This window comes from Aethalodelphis obliquidens, unplaced genomic scaffold (genome assembly GCF_003676395.1).
Source record: "Aethalodelphis obliquidens isolate GAN/ISIS:26980383/991018 unplaced genomic scaffold, ASM367639v1 scaffold12, whole genome shotgun sequence".
NCBI lineage: Eukaryota > Metazoa > Chordata > Mammalia > Artiodactyla > Delphinidae > Aethalodelphis > Aethalodelphis obliquidens.
In genome coordinates this window covers 22,297,222-22,313,407 of record NW_020837956.1, presented here as the reverse complement: position 1 = coordinate 22,313,407, position 16,186 = coordinate 22,297,222, and the positions used below count along the sequence as shown (strand labels likewise).

Genomic DNA, 16,186 nt, shown 5'->3' with positions numbered 1-16,186 from the left:
CGGAAAGCTGGTGTGTTGATTAGTGATTCAAGGCTGCCGGAAGCGCTTCTTCTCAATCAGGCGCGGCCACAGGAAGTCGTTATAACCCAGTTGCAACCTCTAAAGATGTCCCCATTGCGACAGTACCTCGACCGCCTTTTTGCTTTCCTCTTCTTATAACTTCCCAGGATACTCATTTCTTCACAACGCTGTAGGTCGTGAAGGAGCAACTCTACCGTCGCTGCCAGAGAAGCCGCTGGGGGCTGGGGAGAGGGAGGTGTGGAGAGGAATGTAGAGACCGAGGGGGTGAGGTTTCCCTGGAACAGATTTCGACGCTGCACGCGCTTGATGATGGCTGCTGGTCCGTCTCAGTCCGAGCCGCTGGCTTCGCAGGAACTCAATGGCGACTTCAAGAAGCCAGGCTTGCCCTTGCCCCCGGCGGTGCGGGGCAAAGCCCCGGCCACCAATCCTTCAAACCCTGAGGAGGTAAAGAAGGAAGGGCCCACAGCGCTGCCGGACTCCGATTCCGCGGAGCCTGAAGACCCGCCAGCCCTGCGGGACAGCGGGGAGACTAGGGGTCCAGCGGAGGAGCAGCCACGGCCCTCCACAGCGGCTCCTTCCCCTGGCGGCCCGGCCCGGGCTCCTCCTTACCGAGAGCCTCCGTGGGGCGGCCCCGCCACGGCCCCCTACAGCCTAGAAACACTGAAGGGCGGCACCATCCTTGGCACCCGGAGTTTGAAAGGGATGAGTTGCTGTCTTTTCGGGAGGCTCGCTAGCTGCGACGTGTGCCTGGAGCATCCTTCGGTGTCTCGCTACCACGCTGTGCTGCAGCACAGGGTGTCCGGTCCCGAGGCAGAATGCGACGGCCATGGGCCTGGCTTCTACCTCTACGATTTGGGAAGCACCCATGGCACTTTTCTTAACAAAACCCGCATCCCCCCCCCGCACCTACTGTCGGGTCCACGTCGGGCATGTCCTTCGCTTTGGAGGCAGCACCCGGCTCTTTGTTTTTCAGGTAAGTAGAAAAACGTAGAATTGCAGTCTCTGGAGTGCACCCAGCTGCGTTCCTGAGCTCGTTAAGTTTTCACTAAGTTAGGAGATTGTCTCAGTCAGCGATTACAAAAGTGGAGAAATCTGGCCCCTCATCTCCAGACCTCGGTACACATTGCCATATTTCTGAAAGTGACTTTAACAATCAACTGTAAAAGAATTCTTTTGCTTGATCCATCAGGGACCAGAGGAAGACCGAGAGGCAGAATCTGAGTTGACAGTAACGCAATTGAAGGAATTGCGCAAGCAGCAACAAATGATGTTGGAAAAGAAGATGCTGGGAGAAGACTCAGATGAAGAAGAGGAAACGGATACAGCTGAAAGAAAGAGAAATACTAGTAGTCAAGATGATGAAATGGGCTGCACCTGGGGAATGGGTAAGGAATCAAAATTGCTGCCAGAGGTTAATATTTTAAATTCATTTCTACTAGTACGCGTAAATGTTTTTTGGTGTTTTTTTGTTTGGGGTTTTTTGTTTTTCTTTTTATCATACAGCTTTCATGACTCTTTGAGATAGATAGGACAAATACAGTTTGCACATTAGGTTACCCAAACTCAGATTTATTAACTTTTCTGATGCCAAAAAATTGAATTATGGGCACTATTGATTTCTTTTAATGTGTTTTACAGTGCACTCCTTTGTTCAAAAGTTCCTGTGTATAGTTTATTATTTTTAACCATTAAAATTTATTTAATTAAGTACTGATTATTGCTAAAGGGGGTGAAACTACATTCAATCAAATAAAACAGAATGTTATTCAGTATAGGAGTTCTTTTGAATTTTTCATACTTTGGACAAATACCCTGAAATGTGAAAATATCTAATCAGAGGAATAAATTGAATTTTCCATAACACCAGACATTTTAGAGGACGGGTATTCAGGAGCTAGGATTTTGAAAAGCTAGAAGATGGCCTTACTATGTTGTTGGGAAGACAGATAAATCTTATGAAATTACTTGTGGTAAGTGCCAAACAAAAGCTAGAAACCATTAGTATGCTAGGGTAAGGGTTCAGAAAAGGGAGCAGTCACTGAGGACCTAGGCCTGTGCTATCCAATATGGTGGTCATCAGCCACATTGGGAACTTACAGTGTGGCTAGTCCAAATTGACATGTGCTGTAAATGTAAAATACACACTGGGTTTCAAAGACTTAGTGTGAAAAAAGAATGTAAAATATAATACTTTATGTAGATTCCTTGATAATAATTTCACCTGTTTCTCTTTTTTGGTGTGGCTACTAGAAAATGTAAATTGCATATATGGCTTTCATTATATTTCTGTTGGCCAGCACTAACAGATCTTTGGGACAGTTTATAAGTTTATAAACAGAAGGGTTTTGAGCTGGGACTTGAAGGAAAGGAAAAGAAGCCCTTAAGAAGCTGAGCATTGGGGTGGTATTTGGGGCAGGGATTGATGATTGTAATGGAGTACTAAGTAGACCAGTCTGTTGGTGGATATGATAAGTAATTGGGAAATTATACTGAAGACAAAGTATTAGACCTGGGTGTGAGAGAGTGAGAATGCTGGGCTGAGGAACTTCATTTTTTTTTTTTTTTTTTTTTTACATAGAGAATGTGGTAGGTAATTTTGCTTTTAAAATATCAATACATATAGTGATGGAGAACAAAAATAAGGTGCCATGAAAACAAGTTTTAACTTGTCACACAATTTAGAAAACCTGAAGATGTTCATACTGATGGTCTTGTGGTTGTCCTCCTCCCCCCCACCCCCACCTTTCTTTTCATCACTGATAACTGTATCTTTATTCAGCCTGAAGGGATAATGGGTGTCATTCAGATAGTCTCTTATGTCTGATTGTCTTTTCTTTCCCGTATCCTGTAGGAGAAGATGCTGTAGAGGATGAGGCTGAAGAGAACCCCATTGTCTTAGAGTTTCAGCAGGAAAGAGAGGCCTTTTATATAAAGGATCCAAAAAAGGCTCTCCAAGGTTTTTTTGACCGAGAAGGTATGTAAACAGATTCGGACACTGCCAGTATAATGTATCCACAACAGGGTGGTTTTCCAGATCTTCAGGTACTTAGAAATGCTGTAATTTATCTGCTCTCCTCCTTGTTCAGTTCTTGCCTGTGTGGTCAGTTGCTTCAGGTTTATTTTGAAAATAGTAAGAATTTTGTTATTTTTCACATCTTGGAAAAAAGGAAGTACTTTTGCCTGACTTCATCCCCTTCTTGTCAGAAGATCCAGGACTGGGGTGGTGGGGAGATTGACCCAACTTCTTGTCATTTTTTTGTTTCTAATTCACCTGATCTTTTGTAATTCTTAACATGGATTTTCACTTTGTATGATTTAAAGAATGTTTCCACAGAGAATAGTTTCAGTAGAAATGCTTTGAGAGAACATCTATGTGTATGTGTGCACGTGTGTATGAGTGTAAATATATATATGAACTGCTTGCATTCTGCACTTAATATTTATGCTTCTAAAAACTAGGCAACCATGATAAATTAACACTAAGTCTACAACTTTTAAGTGTGAAAGCTCCTATATAGGGGACAAACCTGTGTATGGAGAGTTGTTTTGATTTGAGTTTGGGCTTTTCTCTGCCTCAAGCTCATTCTAATTTTATTATCAGATAATAATTTCTAGGAATAGGAAGTGAAATGCTTTGAAATTTAGTATTCAATGTGGTATGAGAACTTTATATTCTTACTTAACCTTTGCTGTCTTTTCCCTTTGTATCAACTAGTAACTTTCAGATGCTATTAAAATTGTTTTGTCTTTCTTCCTTCCACAGGAGAAGAATTAGAATATGAATTTGATGAACAGGGTCATAGCACTTGGCTTTGCAGGGTGAGGTATGTTCTTTTCTCATTAACATCAATTTATGGAAAGTGGTCAATTTCAGGTTTAATTTATGGTTACAGACAACAACCCAAAGATCAACTTTAATCTTAATTTTAGCCTATTCCTGAATTTGGACCTTGATAGTTTAGTAACACATTGGGGTTAGGGTGGGATGAGTAAAAGGTGGAAGGAAAAGATTTGAAGTCCAACCTTGGCAAGATAGAACAAAATGAACTGAGAGACTAAAAAGCCATCTCAGGGCTCCCCTGGTGGCGTAGTGGTTGAGAGTCCGCCTGCCGATGCAGGGGTTCGTGCCCCGGTCCGGGAAGATCCCACATGCCGCGGAGCGGCTGGGCCCGTGAGCCATGGCTGCTGAGCCTGCGTGTCCGGAGCTTGTGCTCTGCAACAGGAGAGGCCACAACAGTGAGAGGCCCGTGTACCGCAAAAAAAAAAAAAAAAAAAGCCATCTCAAAAAATATGACTATTATCATAAGATATTAATTTTTTTCATGAGAATTGGAGCTTAGTGCCATGCTATAATTCCCCCCAAACCAATGCAGATTACCTGTGGATGATTCAACTGGAAAACAGCTAGTGGCTGAGGCTATTCACTCAGGAAAGAAAAAAGAGGCAATGATCCAGTGCTCACTGGAAGCTTGTCGAATCCTTGATACTTTGGGATTGCTGCGTCAGGAGGCAGGTGAGTACGTGGGAACACTTTTCTTTAAAAAAAAAAAAAAAAGGAAAGAAGGAAGGGAAATTTAATACATAAGGTTACAAAACCTCTTTTTAGGGGGAAAATGTAAATCGTACAGAATTCTATGAAGTGAAAAGAAAAAATTCCCTATCTCCATACCCAAAAGTAACCGTTGTTTACTTGTATTCTCCCAGACATTTTCTATAGATGTGTGTTCAGAAGTAGATCCTTTAACAAAAAAACACCATGCATACACAAATGCATTTATGTTACTTATAGTATTCTTTGGTGACATTTTAACATAAGAATGTATCATGGACATTACCCATGTCATTGCATTAAATTTACCTTATTTTTAAAAAATCTGTCTGGGTATATAATTATTTTTTATTTATTCTAAAATTAATTTTATTGCAAATTAACTTACATATAATTTAAAACTACCAAAGGCTTATAACTAAATATACCTGTTCTTTGTCCTGCCCCTCCCCAGTCTTCATCCCTAGAAGGCTTTTAACTCTTTCAATTATTTTTTCTGGCCTTTAAAAATATCCATATTTCTAATCCAGTATCTTATAATAACGTGTAATGGAATATAACCTGCAAAAAATCAAGACAAAACAAAAATGGCATCACTGTGCTGTACACCTGAAACTAATGCAGTATTATAAATCAACTATACTTCAATAAAAAAAGAATAAATGTTAAAAAAAATTCGTATTTCTAAAAAACATGAATATGCTATTATATTTTGATTCACTTAAACATTATCTATTGACTTAAATTAGTATTTGATATTTACGGGGTTACATTTATGCAAATATTAGTCACAACTGAGCAGTTTTATTTTTTTGTTGTTTTTCTAAATTTAATAATTGTGTATGTGTTTCATGTGTTTGATTTTTTTGGTACCTCGTACTCATTCTTCCCACACCTTTCAGTAGCCTTTCAGTTGTCTTTCTATATGGTCAATCACATTAAGAAATTTATCAGTTCTGACTGTTTTGGAGACATTTCTCCTGAAGAGGACTCTTATTCTTTTAAGGATGACCACTCTCTAGGCCTGCTGCAGAACAGTCATTTGGGACTTCATTTGCTGTCTTCCTTGAGATTTCCTTTCTCATTCTCCAGGGATGGATTTTCTGTTTTGTGATTCTCAGATTCTCATGTTTCTTGGTTTATTCCCTTGTTTTAGTGGAGCACATCTTTCTGTAGTTTTGGCAGGATAGAAAGCTGGTACAACAATAGGGGGCACAGATATAATCTTCAATGGAGTTCACATCTTCCATTTTTCTTGATCTGTTGTTGTTTTGGTGGACATCCTCTAGTGGATTCCTAAGAAAGGATATATAGCAAGTCAACTTTATTAAAACCTCCACTCTGAAAATATAATTGTTCTAGCTTCACTTTTGGTTAATAATTTGGCTGGGAATAGAATTCTAAATTGGAAGTAATTTTCCTTCACAACTTTGAGGGCATTGCTCTTACCTGACATCCAGTGTTGCTATCAAAGTCCTAAACTATTCAGATTCCTGATCTCTAGTATGTCATCTTTTTTTCCCCCCTCTCACTAGAAGTTTGTAAGTTTCCCTTTGTTCTCAAGGCTCTGAAACTTAACTATGATGTACCTTTCTGTGGGTATATTTTCATCCATTTCCCTTGGGTACTTGTTGGGTCCATTTGATCTGGAAATCAGTTTAGGAACATTTCTGGAATTGTGCCATTCCATCATTTCATCCCTCTGTTTTCTCTGTTCTCTGGAATTTTGTTATTTTAGATATTGAATCTCTTGGACCAATCATCTAAGTTTCTTATCTTTTTTTCCCTTCTCTTTTCTATTTGTATTTTTTGTTCTTTCTGGGATATTTCTACAACTTTATCTATCTTCATTTTGCTATCAAGATTTTAATTTCCAAAGCTCATTTTTGTTCTTTGAATATTCATTTTTAAAACATAATATCCTGTTGTTGTTCGTGGATTATTAATGTCTCATCTCTCTGCTAATCAGTTTTCTCCAGGTTGTTTTTTCTTTTTGTTTATTTGGTATCTATTGTGCATGGTAGAGGTTTTTCTCAGATGTCATGTATTTCTTGGTTGTAGATACTTATATAGGGACAAAAAATGTGATTGGCAGCTTGGAATATATAGGTGGGGCTTGTTAAGTCTGAGGAACACTATACGATGATGTGGGTGGGCCTTTTGCTGGGGAACTCTCCATGTAAGTATCCTTAGATTTTCCTTCTTCTGCTGGCAAGATTCCCTAGAGAGTAGTCTTCCAGTCTCCTGCATGAAGGGAGAGGACTGGCTGCCAGCATTCCTAGCGCTGCATGGTGGAGATGGCTGACCGTGTTCTCAATGTTCAGCTCTTTTCAGGAGAGTACGTACCCATGTCCTCAATTGTACTAGTCAACCCATAGTTCAAAGACTTTCTGTCTTAAACTCTGTGTTTTTCCTGGGGGTGGGAAGGAGGTGAGTAGCCAGGGAGAAGGATCTGTTTCTCAATCAGCTTTTACTCAGTCCTCTTTATTTTAGCACTACTATCCAGCCCCAGTTCCAGATCCTTTTGAGGATTCTGTAGTATAATCAGTTTGGTTCTCAACTTTCCCCATTGTTGGTTTAGGATCCATTTTTTATTTCTGCTAAGTTAGTTTCCACTTACCTGTCTGCTTTTTAATTTCCAAAAATTTGGTGTCACTGTCCCCACTACTATTCTCCCTGTCTTTGTAGATTAGTGTCTTTAAAAAAAAGATCTCTTTGCTGCAGTTTTAGTGGAGTATGGGACGAGAACAAAATTAGATATGTGTGTTCAGTGTACCATCTTAACCTGAAATTATCAGGTTTATATTAATAAGGACTGTTTTGGTTGCAAATAATAGAAACCTGATTCAAACTAGCTTAGGGGGAAAGGCTATTGGCCGCAGAAGCTGGGAAGAGTACCTCACAGGACTGAAGGAAGAACTGCATGAACCAGGACCTCAAGTTCTGGAAGCAGAACTTAGTGCTACAGAACCGGAACTCAGTATCACCAGGACACATACAACTTATACATGTGTATCTGTGAGTGAGTCTGTCTCATGAATGCATGGTTTTATTTTGCAGACAGATTCTTACCCCACGCGGAAAAGAGGGATGCTTACAGCCCTGGATTTATATCTTCTCTCTTTAATAACCTCATTGGAAAGAGAGCCTCTTTTTCCCTGTATCTAAGTGTAACTATGAGGGAAAGATTCTTATTGATCTGGCTCTGGTCACATGACTACCCCTAATCCAGATGGAATGGGGGAGGAATTTTCTAGAGGAAAGGGGGTACTTTTAACAGAACAAGGGGAGTAAGATGACATAGGGTAGACAAAAAAAGTAATAGCTACCATAGTCCCCTGTAGGTGGGCTTTCTAGATTTTCATGGTTACAATGTTTCATTGATATGTATAGGATAAATTCCTTTAAGTAGAATTGCTAGATTAATTGCATCTTTAATGTTGACAGCTGTTGTAAGATTGACCATCAGAAAGATGGTGTCAATATGCATTCCAGCCAACTGTTTGAGAGTCCATTTCCCCATATCCTTACCAAATTAGGCATTATTAATCTTTTTATGTTTTTTCTAGTCTAATAGGTAAGAAGTGGTATCTCATTATTTTAGTTTGTGTTTTTTAATTATTAAAAAAAAGTTTAACATCTTTTCAAATGTTTGTTGGGCATTTGTATTTCATTTTTTGTGAACTGTTTTTATTATTTTTAAAATTTTCTTTTGGATTATTGGTCCTTTCCTCATTTATCTTTTTTCTTTTTTGCTAATTGATTTTTGAGAGCTTTTGCTCATTAAATAAATTAGCCCTTTGTTTTAACTTTTTTTTTATTGTGGTAAAATATACATAACATAAAATTTACCATTCTAAGCATTTAAAAAAATTTTTTCTTCTTAAATTTATTTTTTGGCCGCACCACGCAGCGTGTAGGGTCTAAGTTCCCTAACCAGGGAGCGAACCCATGCCCCCTGCAGTGAAAGCATGGAGTCTTAACCACTGGACCACCAGGGAAGTTCCTAAGCATTTTTAAGTATATAGTTCAGTGGCATTAAATATATTCATGTTGTGCAACCATCACTACTGTCCATCTCAGAACTTTTTCATCATCCCATTCTGAAGCCTTGTACCCATTAAACAGTAACTTCCTATTCTTCCTCCCCACAACCCCTGGTAACCAGTGTTCTACTTTCTGTCTCTCTGAATTTGACTATTTTATGTACCTCATGTAAGTGCAATCATGCAATATTGTGTCCTTTTGTGTCTGGCTCGTTTCACTTGTAATAATGTCTTCAAGGTTTAGCCCCTTTTTTTTTTTTTTTTTTAGCTCTTTGTTTTTATATGTAGTTTGGCAGCTTGTTGAATCCTCTCTTTTAATAACTGATGGAGATATTTTAAGCTGCTTGTCTACTTGCCTTCTTTCTTTTTCTTTTTTTTAACCTGATTCATTATCATTTATTTTATCTACCTCTAGTATCTCGGAAAAGGAAAGCCAAGAACTGGGAAGATGAAGACTTTTATGATAGTGATGATGACACGTTTCTTGATCGGACTGGCCTGGTTGAAAAGAAGCGTCTGAACCGAATGAAGAAGGCTGGGAAGATTGATGAGAAGCCAGAGACCTTCGAATCATTGGCAAGTTTCATTTATAGAAATAGCTGTGGTAGTTTAATTTTTTAAATAAAATAATATATTATTTAAATTTGTCTTATAATTATAATTTTTAAAGCAGTAGCATTGAAATCTAGTACTGAAGTATAATTTTTGTGATCTGTAAATTTGATGGTAACAAACAACTAGTCTTATCCAAGCTGGAAAAAAGTTTGGCTTGTTGCTAGAGACTATATCTATCTCTAGGTGGGTAGTGATCCATTAATGAGCATTCTTTGGATATGATCTTACCCCCCAAAAAAGAAAGGAAAAAGTTCCAAATTGGGACATTCTGAGGTGAAATTGACTCTAGGCTTTTGGCAGCCAAGAATCGTGAAAGGAATTTTGAGGAGTGTAGTTTGGTAATACAGGCACACCTCAGAGATACTGCAGGTTCAATTCCAGACCACTGCAATAAAATGAAAATTGTAATAAAGTGAGTCATACGAACTTTTTGGTTTCCCAGTGCATATAAAAGGTATGCTATAGTCTATTAAGTGTGCAATAGCACTATCTCTAAAAAGACAATGTATATTTTCAATATACTTTATTGCTAAAAAATGTTAACCATCATTCTGTCAATGCAGGGTTGTCACAAATCTCCAATTTGTAAAAATGCAGTATCTGCAAGGTGCAAGTAAAGTAAAGCTCCATAAAATGAGCTATGCCTGTAGTTTTAAACAGTGTATCTTCCATGGAATTATCATAAGATGACCTGTATTTTCACTATATTAAGTAGTATTCAGAGCTTAAAACTTTATGTAACATCTATTGTTTTGATTCATCACTGAAAAAAAATGCCTTGAGTTCTTTCTTATTTTAAAAAATATTTATTTATTTATTTATTGGCTGCGTTGGGTCTTAGTTGTGGCACGTGGGCTCTCTAGTTGTGGCTTGCAGGCTCAGTTGCCCCGAGGCATGTGGGATCTTAGTTCCCCTACCAGGCGTCGAACTGGCGTCCCCTGCATTGCAAGATCAATTCTTAACCATTGGACCACCGGGGAAGTCCCTTGAGTTCTTTCTTTTGAGTAAAATAAGGTCTGTGTTCTGTACATTCCTTCTGCTTAATTCTTGATTCTTTAATTCAGATATTTATTCAATTAGATTTAAATAAACAAATGAAAAATGTTAACTCCATGAGGAGCAGATTTAAATGGACTTCTGAATTAATCCTCTTAAAACTTGTCACAATAATTAAGAGGAGGAAGAAAAGGAAAGCTACCACATTTCGAAAGAAGAAAAACATTTGCTAACCCTGTTAATTTGGGTGTTACAGGTTGCAAAGTTAAATGATGCTGAAAAGGAACTCTCTGAAATTTCTGAGAGACTGAAAGCCTCCGGCACAGGTAAGGTAATGACTCATTAAACAAATATTTACTGAGCACCTACTGTGTGTAGTGCACTTTGCTAGGTACTAAGGCTACTTTGGTTAGTAAGATTTACAGGATATGGAGCCTTTCTAAGGAGCAGCATAGCATTTTAGAACTAGAAAGAACATTATAAATTATTTGGTTCAACCTCTTTATTTAATAGATGAGGGGAATGAAGCCCATTGAGGCAAAGTGACTTTCTAAGATCTCCCAGGTATAACCAGTTTCCTCTTTCCTAATATCAGTAATGTCCTCTGTCCAGCTTTAAGTTAGTGACTTTTCTATGGAAACTTGGGCTGAATTTTAAAATATTTGGTGCCATCTTTCTAAACATGTATTATCCCTTTCTTGGACAGCTCTATCAGAGTCACCATCTCAGGACTCTTTAGACGCGTTCATGTCAGAAATGAAATCAGGGAATGCATTAGATGGTGTGTCCCGGAAGAAACTTCACCTGAGAACTTTTGAACTGAGAAAAGAACAGCAGAGACTTAAAGGGTTGATAAAAATTGTAAAGCCAGCAGAGATCCCAGAACTAAAAAAGTAAGTCTTAGTTATACTTGGAATTTTAAATAAGCATGTTCACAAAGATAACATTTTGAATTATATCTTTATTTTTTTAGGTAATCACTATGGACTAGAAATAGACTATAAGAAACTCTTTAAAGCACAGAAGGCAGTGGTTTCATGGAGTAACTAAAAACCCAGTTTATTTGTGAAATTTAGACCACTACAGGATTTTTAAGGAAAACTGTATTGATTCCTGTTTCATTGGAGGGCTCTAAATTTTTTTTTTTTTTTTTTTTTGGCTGTACGCGGGCCTCTCACCGCTGTGGCCTCTCCCGTTGCGGAGCACAGGCTCCAGACGCGCAGGCCCAGCGGCCATGGCTCACGGGCCCAGCCGCTCCGCGGCATGTGGGATCCTCCCAGACCGGGGCACGAACCCGTGTCCCCTGCATCAGCAGGCGGACTCTCAACCACTGCGCCACCAGGGAAGCCCTAAATTTTTACTTAATGCTTTTAGTGCAGAGTAAACTTCTTTAAAGAGCAACATGCTCAAAAGGTTAATTTCCCTAATATATAAAGACCTATTCACCAGAGACAAATGGGCAAAGGATGTCAACTGAAAGGCCACTGAAAAAGAAATACAAATAACTCTTAACTATATAAACTCAACCTCACTCATAATAAGAGAAATACAAATACTACAATGTAATACCATTTTTATCTATGATTTTAAAATCACAGATGAAAAGATATGAGTACAGATAGTCATTTTAATGCCTATATCTGTCATTCTTAAGAACCAGTTGATAACTCTTCACTATATTTAAATACTTTTTAAAATTGGAATCTCTTCCTTAAAAAGGGATAAAAGCATAATCCCCTGAAGTCGATCTTATTGTTGACTTTGATTTTGGGGAAATTATTGGAAGAGATTAACCCAAATCCATTTGCAGACATCCAGAAGATTTTTGAGTAATTTGTAAACAAGATTTTAAGAATAATTTTTCCCAGACGTGGCTAGTATTTATGAGTGAGTGAGTGAGTGAGTGAGTGAGTGTGTGTGTGTGTGAGTGTGAGAGAGAGAGAGAAATCCAGTCTTTCAACTTGACAATATTTTAAAATTGTCTTCTCTGTGGTGTCAACAAATTTTGAAAATGTTGAGTAGGTGGTTGTAGAAGTAAGCAGCCCTCAATAAACACAATCCAGATGGGCATCTCAAAAACTGGTATTACCTATAGGTACGTTCACTTACTTATGAAGGTAGTTCAATATAGAAGGTTTCTTGTTTTCTTTAGGTCCGTGCTGTTCAGGACAGCACCCAATAGTCACATGTGATATTAAAATTAAACAAAATTAAAAGTTCAGTTCTTCAGTCAGTTGCCACATTCCAAGTGCTCAATAGCCACATGTGGCTAGTGGCTACTGTATTGGACAGCGCAGACAGAGAACATTTCCATCATTCCAGAAAGTTCTGTTGGACGGTGCTGCTTTAGGTTGTCAGTAGCGTCTCTTCAGCCCCTCACCCCCGTGTACAAAACCTGTAACTTGATTCTGGGGGCATTGCATAGATGAGTATCTATCAATTGAGAGGCACCTCTGTTTACAAAAATGTAATGGCCAACCATTTCTGGAGCTCTTGGTCATCTGCACAGAAGATGTATCCCCAAATTACTAGCAGGTTTGTTCAAAGATTTATATGTAGTTTGGATATTTAATACAGTGATGCATAGATCAGTCTACAGAAGTCTATTTGCCGCAAATGATGTTTGAGTTACCTTACAGTGAGGAGGTAGATTAGCACTAGAGTTAGACTTCCTGGGTTTCATTCTCAGCTCTGTCAATTAGTCTTTGGGAATTTTAAGGCAAGTTATGTAACTTCTTTGATCTTCACTTTCCTCATCTGTAAATTAGAATAATGATGTTGCAAAGATTAACCGAATAGCACTTAGTAAAGTGCTGGCATATGTATTATCATTGTCGTAATTTTTACTATCATTGATATACTTAGCAACTATTTGTGACATCGTTTTTGTGGAGAAAAGGTAAAAACTCAGGAGCCATAGCCCAGGTTAGACAAATTAACAGTGAATTTTAATTCCAACTGTGTAATCCTTTAATTTGCTAAGTCAGCCCTGAGAGGTGTTCTGAGCTAGAAAACATACATCAGCTTCCTCCAGAGCCTCCCCTCCTGCTGTCTGTGTGTCTGCCTTGTTCCTCCTCCCTTTCTTACTTTGGATACTGGCCTTCAGATGCTGTGTATCTTCTCCCTCCTCTTCTCACTTGAGGGTTGAACTTCTAAACTTCCTACCTAAGTCCACCCCTGCTCCACCCACAAGCAACTCTTGATTGTGATCCCATCTTCTACTTTTTCTTCTCCTTTGGGAGTCTTTGCATGTCCTCCAGGCCAGCCAAGCTATTTAATGGAGCTGAAAAATATCTGTGTTGCTCTTGCCTTTGCCTTTCCATGCTTCCTGACGCTTGTGGGGAAGGGATGTGAGGGATGTTTGACAGAGCGTCTTTAAGGCCAGGCAGGCAGGATTTCCTCTGATGGCCTCAGCAAGGCAGTGGGTCTGTCTCTGGTACAGAAGTGGGGTGAGGCTAGGCTCAAGAGCACCACTGAGGGGGTAAGACTTAGGTAAAAGAAGGCAGGAGTGGAAATGGGGCTTCAGGGTTGAGCAGCGTAGTCAGTTTCTTGTATGGGCCCCTGTGAGCCAGGAGGGCCAGTGCTGTCCTTATATTCCAGAAGGCAGGGTTGTCCTGTAGTCAATGTGAAGAAAGCATAGGGCTTTCTCCCCTCTTTCTCCTCATGCTATCTTGTCATTGTCACCTCTGACTACTCTCTGAGTGTCTTGTCAACTCAACTGCCATCCTTTTTGTTTTGCTTTGTTCTTTTTTCCGCTGCTCTTTTCTAATTTCTACAATCTCTTCTCTTTGCTCTTCCTCAGCTTTACCCTCATGTGCTTAACTTTTATAACTATATTCAGCCACTGAGAACATTGACAAGCTCGCCAGTTGTGGGGTCTCTCATTAAGTCTTTGTTGTTACTCACTACACAGGATATCCTGCCTCCTGCACCCTTTACACATACTTTTTTTTTTTTTTTAAACTTCTGTGCTCAAGAGCTGTTGGTGTGTGGTTATGATAAGTGTGGCCTCCAGGTAAGTAAGTAAAGCACTGAGTCCTCTTCAGAGGTTGATGGCAAATAGGGCTTTACACCATGGATCCATCTCCTGCCATTTAGTGGGGATGGGGCATGCCTGTGTATTCTCCTTTGCCAGTGACCTGTGTACTGTAGGCATCATTTTATTAATGTGAAGTCATGTAGCATGTTGTAAATTGCTAGACTAAGGTAGTATCCTTATCTTGCCCTTAATACCTCTGTGTCTGTGACAATCAGCAGTGTTGTCCATTCAAACTTTGCTGGCCTGAATACCTCTTTCTTATTCGTGTATGCATAAATGTTCACTTTGTGGAAAGTTTTGTGGTGCCAAAAGTTTGTTTACCATGGTATTTTTAGATAAAACTTTGGCCTCACTGGAATAGATAATTATTCTTTTTTCCTAGAACTGAAATTCAGGCTACAGATGGAGAAAACAAAGCTAAAAAGCTTACACTGCCTCTCTTTGGTGCCATGAAAGGAGGAAGCAAATTCAAATTAAAAACTGGAACAATAGGGGTAAGTTGTGGATCAAGGTGTTAAAACTTTTAGCTCTTGAGTTATCCTGAGCTAATTTATCTCTTTTCTTTTCAAAACTCAGATGACTTATCCCACAGTCATGTAAAAAGGGGCTGTGGGCTTGGTATGATCACATCTTTCCCAGGACGTGGTTCTTGGATTTTTCTCTTCAGCCTAGGCTTATCAAGAATTGATGAATCGATTCATGTGAATCAATTTGCATGTAACCGATTTGTGAATTAGAATACCAGTTTATTAATTTGTGATCAATGTTGCGTTTAAGAAAGGGTCTCCTGTAGTTTCTGGGTTTGTTTGGGTTTTTTTGCTTTTTTTCCTGGTGGTTAGATGTAATATTCAGAGTCAGCTAACACTTGGTAGTAACATAATCTCTACACCTGGTTCTGCCATATGGTTTTTCTTACTTTGTTTAATCCTTCCAACACCTTATGATGTGTGGGAATTATTACCGCCCACAGTTGAGGAGCAGGGTCAGAGAGGTTAAATTCAAGATCACACCATTGTTAAGTAGCTAGATGCAATCAAATCCAGGTCTTATATCTCTTGAGTTGTGATCTTTCTACTATCCTCTAATACTTCACTGATGTATGTTTTTGCTCTTTGTACATCCTTATTTATAGATTCAATTTTTAAAAGGTTTTCATCACCCCAAAGAGCATAACCTTATGTATTAATGTGCTAGGGCTGCCATAACAAAATACCACACACTAGATGTCTTAAACAAAAGAAATCTATTCTCTCACAGTTCTGGAGGCTAGGAGTCCATGATTAACATGCCAGCAGGGTTAGTTTCCTCTGAGGGCTATTTCCTTGGCTTGCAGATGGCTGCCCTCTTGTTGCCTTGATGACCTCTTAACATGGTCATCCCTCTGTGCACTTGCAACTCTGGTGACTTTCCTTCTTCTTAGAAGGACACCAGTCATATTGGATTAGGGCCCCACCCTAACAGCCTTGTTTTAACTTAATCAACTCTTTAAAGACCTTATCTCCAAATAAGTAACATTCTGAGGTACTGGTGGTTAGGACTTCAACATGAATTTTGGGGGGACACAGTTCAGTCCATAACACCTTGAATTAGGGTAAACTGTCCTCTGGTGGCAGAGGTCTGAAGTCCCAACCATGTGTCCTGAGTGAGAACCATGTGGTTTACCTGTGATGGAAGCTTTTCTGTGAGGTGGGGAGAGGGTATTTTAGTTAGAAGAAAAACTCTACTAAAAAGCTCTCCTTAGGATTACTGAGCTAAATCCTATGTTTAAAAAATGATATACCTAAAAAAAAAAAAAAAAAAGCAAAGGTTGGGCTTCCCTGGTGGCGCAGTGGTTGAGAGTCTGCCTGCCAATGCAGGGGACACGGGTTCGTGCCCCGGTTTGGGAAGATCCCACATGCCGTGGAGCGGCTGGGCCCGTGA

The 16,186-nt window shown here is 39.2% G+C and overlaps 1 protein-coding gene across 1 annotated transcript in view; it reads left to right on the top strand.

Annotated features, from left to right (window-relative positions):
• Nucleotides 1–190: 190 nt before the first annotated feature.
• The window catches only part of SLC4A1AP (solute carrier family 4 member 1 adaptor protein), a 23,173-nt gene continuing 7,177 nt past the window's right edge, over nt 191–16,186 (top strand). Inside the window, 10 exon segments of the mRNA XM_027113529.1 lie at nt 191–915; nt 917–994; nt 1,211–1,406; nt 2,873–2,995; nt 3,785–3,845; nt 4,395–4,534; nt 9,032–9,192; nt 10,484–10,553; nt 10,934–11,120; nt 14,649–14,760. Coding sequence (XP_026969330.1) covers nt 328–915; nt 917–994; nt 1,211–1,406; nt 2,873–2,995; nt 3,785–3,845; nt 4,395–4,534; nt 9,032–9,192; nt 10,484–10,553; nt 10,934–11,120; nt 14,649–14,760 — 1,716 coding nt within the window. The 5' untranslated portion in view covers nt 191–327.